Source organism: Polyodon spathula, chromosome 17 (assembly GCF_017654505.1).
Source record: "Polyodon spathula isolate WHYD16114869_AA chromosome 17, ASM1765450v1, whole genome shotgun sequence".
Lineage (NCBI taxonomy): Eukaryota > Metazoa > Chordata > Actinopteri > Acipenseriformes > Polyodontidae > Polyodon > Polyodon spathula.
Genome location: NC_054550.1, coordinates 441,863 through 465,713, shown reverse-complemented (window position 1 = coordinate 465,713; position 23,851 = coordinate 441,863). Strand labels below are relative to the sequence as shown.

The 23,851-nt window shown below is 37.9% G+C and overlaps 1 protein-coding gene across 1 annotated transcript; it reads left to right on the top strand.

Moving 5' to 3' along the window:
• The first annotated feature begins 1,378 nt into the window (after positions 1-1,378).
• On the top strand, positions 1,379-21,300 carry LOC121329843 (glutamine and serine-rich protein 1-like). The gene is made up of 13 exons (XM_041275754.1): positions 1,379-1,772; positions 9,722-9,834; positions 10,281-10,439; positions 10,575-14,195; positions 14,728-15,011; positions 17,377-17,493; positions 17,639-17,772; positions 18,123-18,340; positions 18,694-18,831; positions 18,948-19,045; positions 19,294-19,437; positions 19,877-19,972; positions 20,306-21,300. Exons 1-13 carry the CDS (start codon positions 1,666-1,668, stop codon positions 20,444-20,446), a joined length of 5,370 nt encoding a protein of 1,789 aa, XP_041131688.1. The 5' UTR covers positions 1,379-1,665; the 3' UTR covers positions 20,447-21,300.
• The last annotated feature ends 2,551 nt before the right edge of the window (positions 21,301-23,851 follow it).

Below are 23,851 nucleotides of genomic sequence, written 5' to 3'. Positions count from 1 at the left end.
TCTGATAGCATGATTTCAATGCTGATTAAATCAGTAACCTTCAGATTGGCTAGTTGCACATTACTACTGCAAACAATATACACAAGCACAAATCTATATTTAAATTCAGTATAGAGACCTAAAACCACTGCTTTCAGTTTTTAAAAAAAATACATTATACAAAAAGCATTCTACTTCACAGATCAAAGTTAATTGGGTAATTAGATTGCATGTATTCAGTTGGAAATTATAATCACAGCATGAATGGCTGCTGTGCTCTCTACAAATCTGGGCAACTTCCACAGGTTCCAGGGAAGTGCATCTGGGATGTGGAAAACGGGAATCATGATGAGGTGATTGAAGCATCAATCACCTCATCCGAGGCAAGAGATGGTCTATCTAATCTGTGTTGGATAAAACCCTAAAATCGTATTAAAGGAAACAATTCAATACACCTTTGACAAACAGAATATATAATATAAATCTTCAGATTGCACTTGATATTGACCAATATTTCGAAAGGGGCAAGTTATGTTTTTAGAGAGAAGTTTTACCATAATTCTAATCTAAAATAAAATAATAAACTCTGATGGTCCATCTTGCATCTGTGTTTACCTGACAAATAATAAGCAACTTAATATACAGTATGTGACATTGCAGCTGTAATCCCTTAAAAAAACAAAAGTGCTGATTAGGCTAATACAAGTACATTTAAACATCATGGACTATCTGTATTAACGTAATACTCTTATAGAATCCTATTATTCAAATGTATTTTCCCAGTTCAATAGGGTGAGTCATTTATTTGTGTGTATATCAGGTCCATCGGCTCTTAACTTGTTCTGATTTCTTTATTAATTATGTTTCATTTTAATTCTGGAGTTGCTACGTCATATATATATATATATATATATATATATATATATATATATATATATATATATATATATATATGTGAAAAAAGTACTAGTAGTACTGTATACGATATTTTTACTGAGAATGCTACGATAACTCATTACTGTAAATGACACGTTGTATATACGGCACATGCACTGTTTGTGTGTGTATGTATGTTATTTCATATTCAGTCCAGTCCCCAGGTATTGTAACTAATTCCTCATTTCTGGGAGTATCGTCTGTCAGAATGAAGAGATCTGGGAAATCCGACAATGTACCCTAATTTACAGACTCTTTATTTCACAGTTAGGCATGTATAAACACATACGTGGGGCCACTATATGTGAAACATTCTAAAAACAAACAAAAAAAATACAAAAATCTGTATTCAGTATGTTTCTTTCTAGAATCCACGCAACATGCAATTTACCTGCCTCTCCCTTCTGTTCAGTGACAGATAATGAGAGTGAGTTGCGACTCAGCTGGCCGAAGGAGGTGCATCCTGGGAAATAAACCAACATGGGGCGCAGAACCGATGCAGTGCAAACATCATGATTGAGTAAGGGACAGCATTGCAACAACAATCATCATCAGACAATAATCGGATTTTAAGTCATTCTTGGATCGACTCCCCCCACCCCCCCAGCCCTCCCCTGTGCCATTGCTACCGAGGCAGCCCGATCTATCCTCCGAGACAATGTGATTGCTTCTGGCTGGCCCTGTGTGCTTGTATGTGTGCGTGTTTTAAGAGCTCTGCTGGGGAGGTGCAGTACTCCCGATCTTTGCCGGATGATGGATAGAAACTACCCAACTCCAAGCTTCCCTGACCCGTTAGTTCCACCAGCACAGACTGCAGCTTGGGCCTACGAACGCAGCCCAGCAAGCATGAAGCCGAGGTAAGGGAAGCGACGACGTGTTGGCAGATCGAGCTCCCAGGAAAAGTCCGGGGATGCGGCCCTCTATAGTAAGCTTATAAAGTTTACATTCCGACATAGGAGACGCGCTGTAATGCTTTAAATCTAACATTAGAGAGTTACATATTCGGTTATAAAACGAAATGGTGGACTTTGAGAAATTGTTACACAGTGACACACTTATTGCACTGTTGCAACTTTGGGACTAAAAGTAAATATAGATGTATGTATATGGATACATTTTACAACATTATGAATACTGTAAAATACACCCGTAGTCATTTTATTTGTTATTCTGCTGTTTTTCACTCAAGTTGCATGGATCATGCGGTGTGTTTAAGTGAGTTGGCTATTTTGACAAAACAGTAATTAATAATAATACAAAATCAATATTTTTAAACAATAGCTCAATAAATAAAAAGCGGTATTTTAAAATTATTTATGGCATTTATGGTTTATTACCGAAACGTATAACGGGGAAAAACGCTGAAACAGGTATTTAAACAAATGATAATAATAAAAAAAAGACAATATAGATTACGTTTTAATAATACGTAGAGCTCACAGTTCCTAAATGGAGGCGTGGTTCTGTTTGTCAACAGAAGTGGAACACCGAAGTGTATCGACAACACAATACTGTACAGTGCAAGAAAATAGGCCTACGTTACGTTTTTTCCTGGGTTGACACTAAAATAACAATTTATGCAAGTGGGATGTGGTTTTTTTTTTTTTTTTTTTTTTGAGACAAACATACACACCAACCTTTCATCTAGACATCATGCTAGTAACACGATTCTGTTGAGCTGGTAGTGTACATTTTGACCTGTAAACGGGAAATTAATATGACGTGTACAATTGTTAATTGGCTTTGAGGTTAGGTTTTAGAGTGAAATCTATTTGCTTTGTTCTTCCAGAAGTATAGCATTATAATGCACACAGCAACACAATACCTTGCCTCAAAAGATTATGCTGCATATAGAAATTTAATACAATTATGCTGTCCCCTCTTGGTGTATGAACTGTCGTGCAAAGCAACTGTTCTGCATAAAATAGCACTTCATTGTATTGTTAGGTCCAGGAATATTGCATGACAGAGGCCAGGAGAATCTGCTGAAAACAGCCTGTGCCATGTCCAGGCAACAATAGACAAAATATAAAATAAGATCAAGCAGTAAAATATTCAGTTATTAATATATCTAAATGTGCACGTGTTTGTATTCAGTAAAATGCAAAGTCATGTTTTTATTAATGGTTAGCAAGGAGAAAAATACAGTACATGTCCTGTAACTTCATTTACAAAAATGCCATGCACCTTAATGTGGTTAGCACCTGTGCTTTATTTTTCAGGTAGAAACCTCACAGATCCATTGTGATTTAAAGTATACATTGTAAATCTTTGGTTTTGTTTATAAAGGAGGCCTAACAAGAAGAAACAAACAGTGTAGCTAATGCTACCCATTCTTTTGCACTGGATAGAGTCTAACAAACTTGCAGCTACTATTTGTTCTGTAGTCATCACTTTAGTAATTCACCATGTATATTAGTGTTTGATATAATAAGTGCATTCATTTTTTTGTAAACTATTCTAAAGGCTTTTTATATATATATATATATATATATATATATATATATATATATATATATATATATATATATATATATATAATATATATATATTTATAATATATTATTTGATGGTGGCTTATTTGTATGGGACAACCACTCTAGAATTAAAAAAAAAAAAAAAAAAAAAAAATTATATTACCCCTAATGACTAATATTTCCTATTATTCATGAACATGGAAGTTGTGTACTGTGTTGTGATAGCATATGATCTGTACAGATCTAGTCTACCAATTACAATATGTGACCACAAAAAAAAAAAAACCTCAAGTGGACAGTTCAAGCCTTCATACTGAGTGTGGTACACAAACACGGCCGTGAAATTTGAGCAGAGAAGAAAACCTGAGGATGAAACCGCAGTTGTTTTTGAATCGAGCATTGCGGTTTTTCTGCAGAACAAAGCCTGGCTGAGGTTACCAAGAAAAAACGAAGGGATAGGTGGAGCTTTTGTCATGAAGAGATTTAAGTCCTTAGGTGTGCTCCATTAAAATAAAGTTGCCCCAACAAAAAGGGTTAAAGCATCCCTTTTTTCCTTTCTTTTAACCCAGAGGAGCCAGTAATTGGTTGAAAATATGGCATGTGATTTTGTTTTGCAGTTTGTGACATTTGATTGTGATTTAGAAAAATGTTGTTGACAATGTTGTTTCATTGTGGCTTCCATTGGAAGGTGAATCTCATTTACAGTCTAGCCTTATTCTAATGCAACCAAGCAATACAAATATAGTTTAGTGTCTCATGGTTTGAAAAACATGTTTAAGAATATGCGCTGGAATATCTGAATATCTGTCAACAGATGTCATAATCTCCAATGTGGCAGTTTGTTACAGCAGAATGTACTTGCAATTTTATAGAAAGTAAAACCTCTCTTCTATAGTAGTTTTTATAGTGCATAATCACATATAAATAGATTGATATTTCACAAGAGTGATGTTTGAAAAAGCTTCTTCTTAATCATTTCATGTACAAGGTTATTAGTGCCTTCTAAATGAAAAGAGAGAAAATAAACTGACCCTTAAAGGAGCATTCTAGAAACCTGGGCTGCTTTGTTTTAATTCTTCTCGCTCTCAGCAAGGCAGGTTGCCCAACTTCGTTTGGTTGGTTATTTAATGTACTATGAGGGTATGAAAATGGACATTTGTTCCTTATGTTTAAAGTGATTTAAGCAGAAGTACTGTACAAGGACATACTAGTTCTGTGAAGTGCAGGTCTGTGTTATCGGGCAGGAGGGTTTGAATTTCCTAATTATGGCTGCATTCATGTAATGTATGGGTATGTTTTTGTGACAATCATACAGCTTGATTATCCCATTTCTCAAATATGAATCCAAAACCTTTTTTTTTTTTTTTTGATCAAACTAACTTGCATGTATGGGAGTCTGACGACAGTAGCTTTGGCTGATCAGACTCATTATTACTTAAACCCAGAGACAAGCTTGAACATGGTCTGTCCAGCTCTGCACCTCTTCTACCTATCATTCATCAACATTGGCTCTCATTACGCTTTTAAAGCATTGTGACTCTCATCCAATCCAATGGGTGGGGGGGCGAAGATCGGTAAATGGACCGTTTCCTTTGATTGACGAGTGACCACAATGGCCATAAGATACAGACGTACAGCCTTTTATTAATGTTACAAGCGTGAAATCGTGCATCAGTAAGTTACCAGATTTAACATTCTGGCAAGTGTTTGTAAGAATGTTTACTAGGGGTGGCCACTCCTGGTCTCTGTTTCAGCCCTGTTTTCAATTGTTTAATTGAACCAATTAAACCTCTGTCCAGACCTTGAATAGGTAATTGTCATTTTTCCTGCTAAACCTGGAGCGGAGTGGCTCTTCAGGAGCGTGATTGGACACCCCTGGTGTGTACCAGGTTTCATCATAATATGATGAGTGCTTCTGAAGATGCAAAAAAAAAAAAAAGTCTGAACAACGTATGGGTTTGATTGTAAACATGTTGTTTTATAAGTGAAAGCGACATTAAAATAAAGCAAGGTCTTGCAAATCAGCTGGTCAAATATAAACAGAGTAGGTGTAGAGTAATCTAAACATTCCTTCCAAGAAACAGATGATCCGTTTTCAGAGAGGACTGTAACCTCATGAGCACAGTGCTATCCAAGCACTGAACATTTGGTATTTATAGTAATTCTGACATTCATTTATTACAGTGTGATTGGTCTGTTTGAATGCATTCAATGTGTTTTTCAGTAGCTTTAACTGCTTTAGAAACATAAGTTATAATTGACTTTCTACTGGTTGTGGAGCATTTTTCAAGGTACTGAGATTGTTTTTTTTTTTTTTTTTTTCTTATGCAAATCATCTAACGCTTTCGTACGTTCAAGCATGTTAAAGTGGAGGGTTATGAAACCCAAGATAAGACTAGAGACATGCACAGCCACACTGTGGCAGAGATTTGTCGGATCTTGTCAGCACCAGGTTCAGGCAGAGGCAGTGATGAGATCTCTTACCCTGAAATGTACCCGACACCTTTTCGTTTAGAGCCCAGCTTGTTGAGAAGGAGTCTTGAAGGTGAGACCCCTCCATTACAAGTCGGTATCTACCATCCAGACATTTCTAAGCAAACAGTTAGCATGAAGCAATTGTAATTTTACTGTTAAGTTCTTTTTTCTTTAATATTACAGTACAGCTGCACATTAAATACCAGAAAGAGGTGGTGCTGTGGTACTGAGGCAAATTTGTTTTTTACTGCATGCTAAAGCTGCCTAACAAAGTGTTTGATAGCATGCTACTGTGTAGTTCCTCGGTCTTATGATCTGTACATTGACATGTAACCTGTCAATGTTAGCGATCTAAAACGCTTCTGTATTGTAAAAGCTACAGCATTTTTTTATTTTGGTTTGTATTTGCTTGCAGTGTGTTCCATGACTCGGAACCACATGTAAAATATGTTCAGTTTTTCAGTTTACTGGTTTCCTTAAGACTGTTTGTGTTTTTTTTTTCTTCCTTTACAGTGTATGGACTTTGATCTGTAACCAGGGTATTGCATGTTAGTCTCAATAAAAAAATAAAAAGAAGTTTTCTAATGTGTAACAGCTTTTTACTACAAAGTGTAAATTGCTCAGTTTTCTGGCACCGAAGCAGAGTTTCATGAATCTTTTATGCCACGAGAAGAAAAAAAGGAACTCCTGGCTAAACAAAAGACTGTGTAAAACCCCAAAGTTTTTGTTTGTTTTCCTGATTCGTTGACAGTTGCATAGCATTTCTTTGTGCAGATGTTTTTTATTTGCCGTGGAGTTTGTTAGTTTTATGCAGGTCGCAGAAGTTAGTATAGTCTGTGTCTCCGTCGACGTGCACTTGTCAGTCAGTGCACAAGTTAAGTGTTTAAAAGATTTATTTATAAATATTCCACAAGGTTGAACTGCATTTTACATTTTCTGTTAGCAATGCAATTCTATTTTGTATTCCTTTATATTGTCTTGCAATGCACACACATTCTAATCAATAAAGGCAATGAGTGATTAAATAACTAGGAATTACTACCTATAGTGATTAATGTGTTCGCGTACACACAAGTTCTTCACTGAAGTCCCAGTTTAAAGACATCACGTTTCACTGTATCCCTCAAGATGAAATTGTTAGCTAGATGGTTTTACAGTAAAATCTGCCAAAACGGACGGACGCTGAGTTTACTAGGTTGGATACTAATGAGAGCATAAACAATACAAAAGAAAAACGAGGGAAACGCATCTTTTAAGAAAGCTGGGAGACTGTATAAATGGATTTGAATATGTGAACGATCTGGTTTGTCAGATTTACTTTTTAAACATGCAATAATAGTTGTGATTGTGAAAGTTCTAATTGCGTGCCCTTTTGTAAATGAGGCCCTTTTATCTGTGAACACTAGATGCAGATTTAATGGGACTCGATACGAGGATAAAATATATTTCTGGAAACGCTGAGGTTTTCCCACAATTTAAATTGTGGTATAAATCTCTACATATTTTTTTTTTAAATGACTTCACACTTGGTTCAAAGATGCAACGCGTTTTAGTAAAATCAAACGGCCAATGAACTTTGCATCCCATGCAGATGCAGAACACAAATGTAAAATGTCATGTAAGTGGGGTTGGCATTGCAGGGGAGATGAAGTCATTGTTTGGTAAGCATTATGAATGCTCATTCACCCCTGCTACACCCCTGTTTTAACACCAGACTGAACGTGAGAATATACATGTACATTTGTTTTAAGTACTTCCCCAGAGGGCTACTGAGACACAGACGTCAACTAGTCTTCATCAGATTTAATTTGCCTCGGGCGAGCGTGGGTTTCTAACCCTACTATATGGCAGTTGTCTTGTCTGTCAGTGTCACATGATATTCTTAAGCAAGTTATTGATAGTATCGGAATCTGTTTATGCAGGCGTCCTGTTTTTTAACATCATGGCAATCTACTTTGTCATGTGACTGATTGCTGTCATTTGTAGTAACAGTCTTGGCGTGGGTGACTGACACTTGTTTTAGGAGAGTAATCTCCATTCTGAGTCATTGACATGCACACAATTTAACATTTGCAGGGGGTGTAAAAGCCCTGTCAAGAGGGAAATTCACATTCATTATTCATTTCAATTGTATGGGAACCCTTTTGTTATTCAGTCTATTTGTGCAAATGCCATGTTACAGCAGTGCTGGTATTATATGCCCCACAATAGAATTTAGTAGGAGTTCTATATCTAATTTGTTATAGTCACAGGGTCATGTTAGAAAACGGACTAGTCAGCACGGTGGCAAAAGACAAGGCACCGCTAGTATTCTGTAAAGATTCTTTAGTTTAATACTGTGCTAGATGGCACAACACCACCACAGTTTAGCACAGCTGTCAGTCAGTGCTTGAGAGAAGCCAAGCACTGAAAGAACTGTAGGGGGGTGAGCATCATTACTAACATTTCCAGACTAACATTCACCCTTAGTAATGCCATGTAGTTGTTTTCAGGCTGAGAAAACAGTATTAAATATAGGGGTATTTATTATTTGTAAGAAAATAGCATTAACCAGGTAAGTTATTGTTCAAATGCAGCATAGATGCGCGGTTAGTTACAAAACTGCCTCTGTGATGTCTCTGCTCCATCTCACTCTCTTTGGCAGCTTGGCATCACCTCAGGTCCTCCTCCGCAGCTCACTTGAGCAAAATCCTTGAACGCAAACAGTTTAGGTGAAAAGTACTTTTTTTAAAACCAAGACTACAGCAGCAACGACAACAGTCTCCCTAACTTCCAAGGAGTTGTGGGCTCTCTAAAGTGAAGTGGGAATTACCTTTTGTAGTTTGTGTTTATCATGCTGTGTTTGTTTATTTTGCCTGGCATTGGTTGCGAGTGTATGAGGCAGCATTTTGAAGCTTGAATTTATTACTGTGCCATCGTGTTTAGTAAATTCAAGTTTGATTCAGTTTTGTAACTGAGTATTTTCATGACATCTTTTTGTTTTTGATTAAGTGAACAATTTAAGTTGGGCTGCATTTTTAAGCAGTGTATGCTTAAAATAAGAATTTAACGAACGTTGTTGTAGTTTATATTGCATAGTCTTTTTTTTTTCTTCTATACCATATAGGTAAAGGTATAATACGCAATGTTTGACAGCAAGTGGCTATAAAAGTTAATGTTGCATTATGTATTTTTTCTTCAGAAGTGTTTTACTAGTAGAAATGCAAAGTTTTTTTGTGTGACTGTGTTGTAAAACAAATGTATAAATTGCTGACAAGCACACAATATAATACTACGTTATTCTTTCATTTTCTGAAGCAAATGCAACACACAACAATACCTGTTTTTGTTTTTGTCATAAATACAACAAGTAAACGATATCTGTTCATTGTTTAACACTTAGAACTATAAAGCAGTTTAAATATAGGCCCCATGTCTTGTTCTAGTAGTTTACCTGCACTATCTGTTTTATTATCGGTATCGGACGATATGGGTAGATAACCATTGGCTATCGGTATCAGCCAAGAAGATCTTATCGGTGCACCCCTAGGTGAATGCATTTCAGTTGGAAGTTTCAGCAGTCATGGAGACTTTGTACCTGAAGTGATCCATTTTTGTGGACATTTTCTTTTGAAGAGGCAAAGGTGACATTTTATGTCGCTTTCCATGTAGTTGTGCCAGTTTCGGCATTTGAGAAACATACAACTTGCTGCGTCAGGAGTGCAGTAGAGGCAAGTGTGCCTCCTCCTTCTAGATTTCTGCAGGTCTTTTGTAAGGCAAAATTTGGCTTGCATTTTGTGTGTCGCATAACGTTGAGGTATGTAATACTGTAGAGTCTACATGGCTTCTTACACGGTGCTGTTTTTGTTTTTCAGTTTGAGCTATGGAGCAACGCATCCATCACACCCTGAACATGAGCTTCTCCATAGACAATCCTACACAGCTTCACATCAGCTTCCTGGCTATGCTACAGCACATCATCCAGCAGGTACTGTACAGACAACCATGTTCCACTTAAATCTGCGTTGTTTCATTGTAAGTTGAGCCAACTGATGTCCTTTTAGGCCCAGTCCAGTTCAGATCAGGGACCTGATTAGGCTGGCATTCCTTGCAACACCTCCTTTTTTTATATAAACAATCCAGAGAATTGTATGGTCATTGTGATATTTGTTTAAGACAAACAAGACTTTGTCTTAAATAAATATTTAGTTAAGGCTGCTTTATGGTGTAATTGTTATGGTTTAGATCAAGTGTTAGGTGCCAACTAGTCAAGACTGCTTTCTGTTTTAGAAAAGTTTACAAAAAATGTTGGCCTTCAATGTTTTTTCTGTATGTTATCCTTCAATAATAACCTAGACAGCAGAGTTATTTTAAATGTATATGTTAATGTGGTATGTGTGTTTTGTTGTTTTTTTTGTTTGTTTTTTTTAACAGGGCTGTCAGGATTATTTGATGCAGGTTTGCACACTGGCAGTAACCCTACAGACACATCAGTCATGAACTTCCTCTCAGCTCTTGAATCCCGCAATCCACAAACTGGGGCTGCTGCAGCCTCCCTTCTTCCACAGTTCAGAACTCCCTCATGGCAGACAGGTAATGCACCAAGCAGAAGCAGCTAACCCAGGCAAGACATGCCTCATGACAATCTCATGCTTTTGATCTGATTCTCTTTGTGTGCGGGTTTGTCTTTTGTTGGTGCATTACAATATTCTTTTTTTCTTCCTTTAGGCATGCATTCATCAGCTGCTGCAGAGTTGTTTGTCACTGGAGCTCTACCAGCTCCAGGAACATTTGCAGCAACATCGGTGCTCTCTGCCTATCAGCACCCCAATACCTTCAGTACCAGGAACTTTACCACTACTCCATCATTGACACTTCAAGATGCATCTTTCAGTCCATCCTCAAATGGTCTTTTGTCTCCTCATGACCCTTTACTGCAAATGAAAGCAACTCCGGGCACTGTTCCAGCTGCTGTGACATTCGACCGCGTTGGAAGCACTGTCCTGAGCACCAGCATACCTCCTCAGTCATCAACATATCGTTCAGCCCAGGAATCTGCCCCTCATCTCTTACAACCCCAGTTCAGTTTGCTGCCCTCGCCTCTTGGTGGTGGACAGCAGGCTTCCCAGCCTTACAGCACACCAATCTTCACAGGTTCCACTGCCTCCATTGAAAGAGCACTTCAGCGAGAATGTAGTGTCATCAAACACCATCAGCGGCCTTCCAGTGCTCAACCGGTTCAGGCACAACTGTCAAGTGCTCAGCATTCCTTACAGGGTTACTTAACAAGTGGAAGTGGAGTATCTTTCCAAGATCCATCTAGGCAACCTGCGATGCCCTGCAGTCCATTAGGAGATAATACTCAGGTGAGCAATGGAGGACCAGAACAGAAGGCATCTCAAGCCACACTGGAGCAAACTCAGGCTTACCCATCCACAATTCCCTCTCCGGGTTATTCATCTACATCTGCCACAAAAGTGAAAGACTGTTCTACCAAGGGCACCCAGCGCGCATCAAAGACAACCAAATCCCAAAGCGTATCCCCTCATGTGCAGCCACAGGGTTACTCTGCTTCTGTACAGAAGCAGAGCACAGTAATAGCCAGCCAGCCACAGGCATACTCTTCAGCACAACTACCTAATTTGATGTCAGTAAGCCAATCGCAGAACTATGTTGCATCGCAAAACATGCCCACCAGTGTCAGCCATTCACAGGTGTATTCTTCCAGTCAGTCGGAAAAGTTGCCTTTGTTGTATAACTCAGAAAACCTGACGCCTGTTAGCCAGACACTAAGCTACTCTTCCAGTCATCAACAGGTTTTGTCTTCAGTTGGACATAATGAAGACTACTCTGGTCAAGCACAAGGCTTGTGTTCAGTTAATCAGTCTCAGAGCTATTCTTCCAGCCACTCTCAGGGTTTGCCTACTGTGAGCTATTCTGGCCAGTCACAAGGTCTTTTATCAGTCAGCCCATCACACAGCTATGCTTCAGGACAATCCCTCACTCTGACCTCACAGTCTCTGTCATTTTCTTCCTCTCGTGCCCAGAATTTGCCAGTTTCAACCCAGAATTATATTTTAATGCATTCTTCGCCAAACAGCCAAACAAAAAGTGGCTCATCACCTCAGTCTCATAAGTACTTGCCTTCAGTTCAGTCACCTACTTTTTCTTCATCTTCGCATTCACAAACTTTGCAGAATCACCGACCGTCCCCTGACACTAAGCTGTCGTACGATAAAAGGAAGTCGGATTCAAGTTTATTTGTCCTGTCTAAGCAGGAGGAAGATGAATTTGCTATTCAAGACTTGCAAGAGTTACAGCAGGCTTCCCTAGAAGCATCAGCCCAAAGTCTTACAGAAAGTGAGCTAGTTGAGCAAAACACAGTGTATGTTGTCTCGAAGGCAGACGACAGATATAATTCACAGAGTGTAATAAGGAGCCATTCGCGGCCTGAAGATCAAATTATTGGCTTAGTTCATCAGGGATCTAAAAAGGAAGAGAGAATGGGTTCCTTAACCCATCACGGACAGCATGTTGGTGGTGCCAACAATAGGATAGCCCAAGACTTGAAGACACAGACATCACATGTCAACATCAGCACAGAAGATTTAAAACAGCAGTCTCTCTTACATAAGGTACAAGAAACAAGACAACAAGACCATCAGTCCCAGGATATCAACACTCAACATCATGGTCAGCCTCACGCTATACAGCAAGCCATCCAGCACATAAGACTACCGAGTGCTCAGGTACTTCTAGAGCCTGCACGAGATCTGCAGATGATATTACTGCAGCAGTCCTTGCTTCATCAAGGCCTTGACCAGTCTAAAATGCAGCAGATCCAGGCACAGTACCTTCAAATGGAAGATCTCATTATTCATTCCAATGGCGGTCAAAATCAGCAGCACGTTCTTCCTCCAAATTCAGAGGTAATGAAAATAGATGTGACAGAATCGTCAAAATCGCTTCAGCAACATTTAACGCCAAAAGAAAATTTCAGTCAGCCAAGTCAGCATGAATCAAAGCATCACTTTGCTCTGAGTTCCATATGTTTTCCAGATTCAATGTTGCTGGGTGATGAGAGGAACATCTTGTCCAATGTTGATGATATTTTGGCTGCCACTGCAGCAGCTTGTGGGGTTACTCCACAGGAATTTGCCAAACCCAGTTCAAGTGAAGGTGAAATTTCATCACTTGGGAGCCCCACTGATTCAAAATCACATTTTCAGTCTGTTGATGCAAGGCATGCATCTCCTAATTTCACCTCGCATTCTATAGTCGCAAACCCACAAAACATTAATATGACTTTAAATGGTAGTCAGATGAATATGGGTCTCCATTCAGTGTCTGTATTGCAGTCCAAGACTTCAGTTCTTGAACAGCAAGGTTTGGAGAATTCAGATCCCAGTGTACAGGCTGGATTAACCCCTCCAGCACAAAACTCAAGGCACGAGCTGGGAGATAACAGCGTGAGCTCTCTTCAAAAGAGCCGAAACACTAACCAAGAATCGGAAGAAGAAAATGACGAGATACAAGAGCAAAGGGCTTTAAACCATATAAGTAATCCTGACTTTGCCCCTAGTGGGAGGAGCATAAGTGATGAAAGTGCTGCTTCAGAAAATGAATATAATTTAGCTGGGGAAGACTACGACCCAGCTGGGCTATTGAACCAAGCGAAGAGACAAATAAAGCCAAAACTGAAATTACTCCATCAACCCAACATTAAAATAGAGGAGGGGAGGCTAGATTTTTCTCCGGATGGTTTTCCAAAGAAAAAATCCAAGGCAAAAGGGTCAGTTAAGCTTACTGCAGAGGATGAGAATGGCAATCCGAAACCGATGAAACGAAGTGGGCAGGGTAAACGTCAAAACTCCAGAGGAAGTGACGCCAACTCTCCTTCCACCTCAGACAGCTGCTATGATAGCTATCAGCATCAGGAGAGAATTCGGCAAAAAATCAGAGAGGTGGAGGAAAAACAGCCGGAGGTTAAAACGGGCTTCATCGCTTCCTTTTTGGATTTCCTAAAATCCGGCCCTAAACAGCAATTCTCCGCTCCCGCTATCCGAACGCCCAATCGCACAAGAAAACCACCAGCCCCTTCCATACGGCCACCGTTTCCCCCACCGCCACCTGCAAAGTCCCAGCCTCTGCCAGTACCTTTAATGTCTTCAGAGAGTGCTGGTGGAAGTTCATCAAAAAAACTTGATGACCTGAAGAAGAACTTGGAAACGTTGCCATCCTTTTCTTCTGATGAAGATGATTCAGTAGGAAAGAATCGGGATCTTCAACAGAGCATAACCTTAGCACTGTCAGCATTGGACGAGCCTTCTGAGAAAAAGATGAAATCCGGTAAATAACGACAGATGCAACAATGTTGGCAGGAAAAAGATGTAATTGAGACAACTTTTAAGGTTGCAGTAGTTTAGTCTGAGTCTCAACAGTCACCTTAGAACTGCCTGTCTGGGGGGGGGGTTTACGCCTCTAGTCTTCTCAGATATTGAGAAAATAAATTGACCTAACTGATTTAGCAATTTATTCTCTTTTCACCTGCTTTTGGCTACATGTTGTTCTATTGATTGATTGACAAAAAGTTAACACATACGTGAACACTTCCAGACAATACCCTTTCCAACATGTGCAACCAACTCGGATCGGACATTTTTTTGCCTGTTTACCATTTCCATCTTTGAATACATGTAGAAAATTAAAATGCAAAAAGACAACGGTGCTTTGTACCACATTGAATGCATTTGTGAGAATTAGCCAACTGTTGAACCATACTTGGCACAATATCTGCTTTTGCCATTTGCTTATTAAATGTTTATATAAAAAGCATCAAGGGTGTGATCTTTACAATTATATATGTTTTTTTTAACCATAGAACAGGAACCAAATCTCCTTGTCCCTGTGATCAAGCAGGAGCAACCTCCAGGTACACCTTTATCTATTTTAAAGAAGCAGGAACCACCACCTCTACCGGCAGCAGCAGAATCCACCTCCCAAGATGAGCACAAGGACATCCCTTCCGACCAGCGCGCTGTGAAACAGGCATCTGCTGCAATCGAGGGCTCTACGGATGAAGAGAACTCTGACAGCGGAGGGGAGGGAATGTACAGGGAGAGAGATGAATTTGTGGTCAAGATTGAGGACATAGATAGCCTGAAGGTAATTCTTATAGCCATATTTTTCTTAAAATGATCTGGGGTTTTATATAGGTTTGTCGACAACTGCTAAACACTCAAGGGTGCTAAATTAGAAACGCAAAGAAAGCGAATAGATTTGGTGGCAAATGTTTCGACCTATATGTTATCTCAAGTCATTGAAGATATTAAGAGCCACTGTTGTCGTTAAATGTGTTAAGTTTCTTTTACTGTTTTATGGGCTGCTAGGCTTCGCTGGCTTCACCACACTGTTCATATATGCATGCTGTTTATACATCAGTTGCACAACCATGGTTTTAGGATACCATATTAGACTTATTTTCTTCAATAAAAATTATTAAATATTTGCTGAAACAGCAACAATTTTGCTTAAAATTTACTGCAATATAAATCATTCAACTATTTGAGCAAAATAGAGAAAACATGCACAGAGAAAGGATGGCTATTTTTCAAAAATGTAGTACTGACAATCCCAAAAGTAGACAAATCTAAAAGAAAATGGTTTAATAGATCAATAATTAAAAAAAAAAAAAAAAAAAACTACAGAGAAAAAAGGCACTTTACAGAGCATTTAAAAGGGACCAAGAACAAAGTACACAGAAAGAGTACTTGGAAATGCAAATGCAAGTCAAAAAGGAAGTTAGAAAGGCCAAGAGAGAGATAGAAATGAACATTGCCAAGGGGGCTAAAACCCAATTCCAAAAAATATTATAACAGTAAAAAGAATATTAAGGGAGAAGTGAAATGTCTAAGGCAAGGTACACACACTGCAGCTGGCTCGACAACCGTATTTACCAACGGCTTTCGCTGCCGTTCTTAGTTGTACTCGCACACCTTTCATTACTGAAGTGCGTGCACTCCCTGTTTTAAATAAACCACTGAACTCGGCTGTCATTATATGCCGATCTTTCGGTTTGTGTGAGAACATGGAGGCAGTGTTTTTGTTTTTGCTTTTTGAAGAAAGGACAGTGCGTAATCGATCGAGAGCTCATCAAGCACAGCTATGCTCTTCTGCAAAACCAGCGGAGATGCCGTTTTTGTTTTTTCTGCACAGCTAATTACAGTGGTGATTATCTGCAGTACCATGACGGTAGACTGAAACATTTGGGCGATCTTCCGACCAGAAGCCTGGTGGGAACAACTTCAGTGGCTTCCAAATGACTGGATTAAAAATGTACATGTGGCTAACGATTCTTATGTGCGTCTTTGTCATTTACTGAGACATTTGCTGGAGCGCCAAAACACACAAATGAGATGTTCAGAATTGGCAGAGTTGCGGTCACACACTGATGTTTGGGGATACAGATTGTCCCATGTTGTTTTATTTAAGTTGCAAAACCAAAAATATGTTTTTTTCTTACAACTATATATATATATATATATATATATATATATATATATATATATATATATATATATATATATGCTACTAACAACCAAACTAGTAACTAATTAACTCTTTGAACACATCTAAATTAATACATGTTTAGAGCCAAGGATATTAATGCAGGATGGGTCCAGCTTAGTAATTTGTTACTTTGGCCTTAAAGCCAAGCCTTGATGACATGGAATAATGCCTGATTAGTGGATTCAGTCTTTGTGTGTTTGGTTAATCCTTTCAAAGCTAGAGAAATTGAGGGTTGTTTTTTAAAAATGTCCTTGTTAACAGGGTTTTGTTTCAAACGTCTGCATGCAAATGATATATAAAATTCAGAATTGTTTGTTTACATTTTGTGTAAGTTTGCATGTATTTGTTATAGCGCTCTGCATGTGGCAATAATAGTGGTACAGTAGATCTGCAGCTGTATTACTGGCACAATAACAGTTTCTTCTAACTCGCCTGTTTTAAATGACACAATGATACTGATCGTCCACTTTTTCATAAAGCTTATTAACTAATTTGGTATAAAAACAGTTCTCTTTCAGATGGGATTTCAATTGAGTGCTGTGGGTCTGGTAACTGTGGTTTATTCGATAAAGTGCAGTTTTCGTTTCTGCAGTTTCTTTGCTGAATCCTCTCTTTTTCAGTGGTCTTAGAAAATGGACCTGTTAAAGATGAAAGTGTGGCAGCATAGAAATGTTTATGTTGATTTAAGTCTCTTTGAAACCTTGAAAAACCGAATGTTAATCACGTTCTGAAAAGGAAGAACTGGAATACTGAAATTTTTTGCATTTTATTTTGACATCTGCTAAACTCATGTTTAGTGTAAATATTTTATAAAACTCGATTTGATCCCATACAATATAGACTGGCACAGTGGCTTCTGGATGTAGAACATTCAGCGGTATCTTCTGTTTGACATGAATTGCATCATCTCCACTTTGACTACAGATTATTAAATACATCTTGGGCTTTTTCTTCTTTGCAGATTACACTGAAAGCAGGGGTAGAGCCTCCTGCTATATGGAAGGTACAAAAAGCCTTGCTGCAGAAATTTGTGCCTGAATTGAGAAATGGGAACAGGGTGTTTTCTGCAACCAACAGTGTGAGTTGGGCTGCTTTTCTTTCTTTTTTTTTTTAAATTAAATCCACTGTCAGTAGTTTTAAATTGAATGTAAATTCTGTTAAGAGATATATTTAAGGGTATGATGAAAGTGACTTGTCCTTACTGGTGTGTTTATTATTTGCAGTATCTTGGATACTTTGGGGACGCAAAGACCAAGTACAAACGAGTGTATGTGAAGTTCTTGGATACTGTAAACAAGAAAGAGTATGTACGAGTGTGCAACAGGAAGCCAAGATGCAAACCAGTGCACTCAATAAGGTATATGACTTTCTCTTACTGGACTGAGTTTGTGTCTAAAATGCCTCCCCCCCCCCCCCCCCCCCCCCCCCCTCCTCCCTTCACATGGTGGACCCAGGTTACTGATTACTCCATGTGACACGCTGAGCAATTACTAATATCAGCAGCTCAGGGAAAGTGAATTATTATGCTTCATCACAGCTCCCATTCATTTCATTTGACTGCAGCTTACACTAAATGTTAAGAACCAGCTGTAAAAATAAGCATTTAATAGCTTTTTTAGGAGCTTTTAAACTTAGATACCTGTGTCATGTCATTCATTTTTAGTTTGAGTTCAGTGTGTTCACAACATGCTTGCTGTACCTTCTCAGGAGTGCCCACCCTAAGTTCAGCAGCAAGCCTGTGTCTGATTCAGCTTCTGCTCCTGAAACTGTGGTACCTAAAGCTGCATCGACTAAAGCCTCTACACCCAAAGCCAAACCGCAGAAAGTCAAGGCTGAACCACCGCCAAAAAAACGCAAAAAATGGACAGAAGAATATACACCATCTCCATCTGAATCCTCTCCCGAGGCGCAGAGTGAAGACGATGGTAAGTGCGTGGAAAGAACACAGAAAAAAACAAGGGCAGTTTTTACTTTTTTTTAATTTTTTTTAATTATTATTTGATCCGGTTTTAATTTATTTTGTAACCATGTCATTTAGAGACTGAAGTTTTTATTGGAGTTGAAAGGCATGATGGGAAATGCAGTATGTCCAATAACATGGAGGGGTGATTGTTCCATTTCACCACTTCAGAAAGACCATTAAAAACACATTTTAACTGTTACTTTGTCCGTTCCTCTTGGGCACTGTTGCCCCTGGACGGAGTTCCTAAAGACTGCTAATTAAACAATTGAGCTTTCGCTACAAAATGCTAATGTTGCTGTTGTGCCTCTATTCCAGAGTTTACCCCTCCTGTTCCTTTTGCAACGCGGTTCCTGAACACCAGGACCATGAAAGAAACGTTCAAGAGCTACATGGAGCTGCTAATCAGTGTAGCCTTGGATGCAGATGTGATCGAAGCTCTAGAGAAAGCCAAGGGTAAGCCTGGACGACGGGAACCGAGACGCGCGATTTATAATTCAGTATTTGCTGGGTAAGGATGGCTTTATTACTTGCATTCTCAATGTGGTCCACGTCTTTGCTTTGTGTTGCAGATGAACTGCTTTTGCCTCATGTGAAAAGGGTTGATGGCATGATTACAGACAACAGGAGGAGGCTGCTTCCAAAACTGCGTGCTGCACAGATGTTTAAGGTAATGTTATTTAAGTTAAGGGTACTCGTTTGTGCTTCCTCCATTTCAGTACAGAAGGCAAAATTACAAATGTGTGTAGCAAATCAATTTGTCAGAATTGTATTCAATCTGAGCAATGTGGCACAGGGCTGTAAAAGAAGAAGAAGAAATATCTCTTGAAATTGCATTTCTCTGTAACATGTAGTCAAATTTAAAAATCCACAATATAGCAATCTATCTACTCTCATTTAATTTAATTTTATCCCCAGGGTGCATTGGACAGTTTTCCAGAGCTGACGGTTGTGCCAGATTTAAAAAAGGGTGAAAACACTACATGTAAAATACAGCTCGGTGGGGAGGCTTACAACAAGAGGACACTGAGAGCATCTAAAGCTGCTAAGAAACTGCCACTGGTAGGTACAGCTGGGCTGTATTAGTGTATATACATATGCCTTGCGCAGATATCCTGTAAAACCTATTCTGTACACTCTAACCATTTTGAGTCATTTTTATTATAAAAACAAACAAATATATACTTTAGCAAGTGAAATGTTTTTTTTTTTTTTTTTTAATTTAACCATTGTCAATTCATGTTTTGTCCAGAAGGTGGGGATAGTGAGCTGTACTTGATTATTTAATTTTTTTTATTTTTGACATTTTGAATGTGACCTATTTTTGCATTGTATAATTGTGTTATTAATATAGCAATATCAATTGTTTAAAAATGACCTGTAAATATAAAGTGTCATTCTCCGCTGCTTGTTGTGCAGTACAAGAATACTGAAGATTGGGTGTTGGAAGATATGGATGAATTATATTGAATTTCAACTTTTATTTTTGTTCTCTCTACAGGAGTATACAGTGGATAAGGACAAAACACAGTGGTTTTCTTTGTATCATTCGCTCCAGCATTACAAATACCACACATACCTTGTGTGTAAAGATGAGGTGAGATCTTTGTATTTCAAGTGGTTTCACGAAATGCCATGATTAATTCTTTAGAAGGCTTATCAGTGCAGAAGGAATGCCCAGCTATGATGTGAGCAGATGATGAATGTACCCGATAAAGATAATCTGATATGGCAGTGGGTGGTGTTGAGGTGTTGCAGTAATGACTGCATGTTAAGATTATATAGCCGTGGAGTGTAAATTTAATATTGTTCTTACTGTTGTTACTGTCATAAGATATATAAAATACAGTTTTTGTTTAATGAACAGAAAATGACCTCATTAAAGCATCCTTCCATATATTTTATGTTTTGGCTTTGTTTTCCTCCACAGATTTCAGCAGTTCAAAAACAGAATAAGGATTTAGGTCCTGAGGAGACGGTACAGCTCTGCATGAGAAATTCCAAATGGGTGGAAACTCTTTTTGAGAAGTTTGGTGAACTTCTGACACAAGTACAACAGACCTGCTTGTAACAGATAAATCGATGGTCGCATCAGTGTGGTTTTAAAATAAATAGCATTTTATTAATAAGCACTAATAAATTATACAATAAAGACCAGATGAAATGTTGGCATCTCACAGTGCCAGAGTCGAAGCTCATACATTTGGGCATTTTTGCTTCAATAATGGATCATGCACATGGTGCTGAAAACAGCCTGGGACTGTACGTACTCTGTTTGATGTACATCATGTTTTGTATGCCGGCCAATGTTTTTGAATGGGTTTTCTACTTGCTGTAATGAGTACTTTTTATTTTTAGAAACTTCTATAACCAATCAAAGTGGCAAACATGCACTATGTTGTTGGTATAGGAATAAAAACACTTTCAGTCGGAGAAAATACATTATTTTTAATTCTTCTTTTTTTGCCTCTAGTCATTCACTAAAGTAAAATAGGAAAACAAAGTGGTAGTGGTAATGAAAAAATATATATCAATTTCTACAATGGAATGCCAAATTTATAAAGAATATTGTACATTTTGTAAAGAAACCCGGTGTGTCATTAGATTCTTACAAAAAAAAAAATTGACAATATAGAAAAGCTTTTTTCTTTTTGCTTTAAATGACTCCTTTTCAGTATAACAGTGTTCAAAGGACTGAACGTGGAGTTGGTGCAATCCTAAAACTGCTTTTTTGTGACAAATTATATTGTAATGAAATGCAATGACCTTAACTATTCTCTGTTTTGAATAAAAAATAATAATATTTTGCCTTTTATACTCCCTTTTGCTTTTTAATGTGCATTTTATCTCACTAATAGCTGTATTTTTCACAAAGAAAATATTGTGGTTGAATTTGTTTCATGTATCTTTTGAAATACTTATCATTGTTTCCAGAAAATCCTAAACATTTATATGTTGATTTATGTATTGTATACAGTGCTATATATCACTATATATATACATTAAAAAAGTGTGTGTGTGTGTGTGTGTGTGTGTATGTATGTATGTATATATATATATATATATATATATATATATATATATATAGAAGTCTATAGTATATTATATATATATATATATATGTATGTATATATATATATATAAAATGTGTGTGTGTGTATGTATATATGTAATTCTTTGTTAGTAGGCGTTTGCTTCAATGTTAATCAGAGTATGCGTTCAGTATTTGACTAGTTTTGCTTGTGTAGCTGTGTGTTACACACTGCAATTATTTTCTGATACATGAAAATAAATTTCCTACCAAACAAGGACAGTGACGTAGTGGGTACCTATTATTATTATTATTACCTGTATGTCTGGCGTAATCATTCTGCTATTCTACATTTCCACATCAAGGTAAACGTAGCAAGCATTTCATAGGGTTATTTTTTTTTTTTTAATGTATGAAATTGCCTATTCCGTGACATAAGAAAAATAATGATATTTAATATCGGCAGCACAAATTAACGTTATGATCAAACATTTGCGTTGCAAAGAATCCAAATGCAGCTCTATTTGTAACTATACCACCCCAAAACAGGATATATGAAAAAAAAAGGCTATTAGTTACCGTATTTTGTTTTTTAAATATTTTATTTACAGAAGGAAAGTTAACGTTATCCAATATTTATTATTCTCGTCTGTGCTTTTACAATTTTCAGAATAACAGTTAAATTACTGACCTGTATTCTTTTGGTGTTCTGTTCTGTCGCTTTGTCTGTTGCTGAGGCATCCAAATTCTACTTGAACAATTGTGCGAATGGCCTTTTTATTGAAAAATGCCAGAGAAACGCAATAAACCTTTCTTTTCTCTGGAGAAACTGCGTTCTTGGGGGGGGGAACTACCGGCAGTAGCCTATTTCTTTAAACTTTCAGGAGTTGTTTTCAGACTTTCAGCCTTTGAAGCTGAGGTAGGTACATTTGTGACTGTAATATGTATTTATTTGTAATGTATTTGCAGGCCTATATTTGGCCTATTTTGTTGACTTTTTACAGTTATTATGATTTTACTTTTTACAGTTATATTTTAGATTTTATTCTGGAAATATTTTATGCTGAGCATCAAAATAAACTTATCACTATTATAACACTTAATTTCGAAAAAAAATAAGGTCTATAAATGATGGACATTGACAATGTTTTTGGTTTCTTTTTAATCACTAAATCATTCATCCTTGCCCATGACATGCTTGAGTGACTATGACTGAAGCACTTACTCACCTAATTAGTGAGACAGTTGATTGGACACTGGATGTGGTGTGATTTCAGCTGTTGAATTGCAAGCTTGAATAAAAGCAATAAAGAAAATCACAGAAAAACACCAATGTGCCATGTCTGTGCTGGCTACGAGATACCCAGTTTTCACAGGACAGCAGGACCACGCTCCACAGGGGATCTGTTTTGTCACACAGCCTCTTATACATAATCCAAACTGTCACGTTCCACTTCAAAGGTATCTGTGACTCCAACTACTCAATCCAGCAAGTCCCAGGGTGACCTAATGCCTGCACAGTACCAGTACGTCGGGGCCCAAAGAGAAAAACCAGAATGGCATCGAGGCCCCCTTAACCATAAAAAGAGTGACCCAGCAGCTCTCCGTAAGAGAACTTCTGAAAATTGTGTTGAATATCATCATGCTTCAGACCACAGGCTTCAGGTTCCAGCCAAAAGACAGAAAGTGGTAGACATGGCCAATACAGAGCCGTCTCCCTTTCGGTTGACAAACAACATGAACGCGCCCCCTTCGCTAAATACGAAGACTCTACTATTTGAACACCATTCATTGTGTTCTCTTTGTTCAGGCTTGCAGTCTAGATCAATTGCTTTTGTATTCTGTTAGAAGATCAGACCCTGTACAAGCTATTCACCACCCCTCTAATGCTGTTGAGGTGATAAATCAACTTGCGAAACCAGAACAGTTTCCTGCAACTACATTCTTACAAGGAACAAATAATATGCCGGCTTATGAAGAATCAAGGATAGTGCAGGATATGTAAATTAAACCATCTCAATAACCCAGGTATTGTTTTATGATTTTTTAAAAATAATTTTAGATTATTAGATTTTTTTTTTTTTTTAAATCGTACTATTGAATTCATGATAATGAGCAATGCTACGTCAGATAAGCGGTTTAATGACCTGTAATTTTAATTTAACAATCTCATTTTTATTTTGAATCCATTTACAAGATGTATTACTATTTTACAGTTGCACCTAATTAGCACTTGTGCTCGTAATTGTTGCGCAGATCAGATCTGTACCATGCCGTTTAGCTGTTAAGAAAAACACAACTTTGAAGAATTCAAGAATGACATTCAGCTGTATTGCCTCTGGAATCGTCAATGTAATTTAAACTAGTACACTCATCACAGTTCAGTCACTGGAATAAAACAGAGTTTGCACTGAACAGATCCAAATAATGCTATACTCTATATTT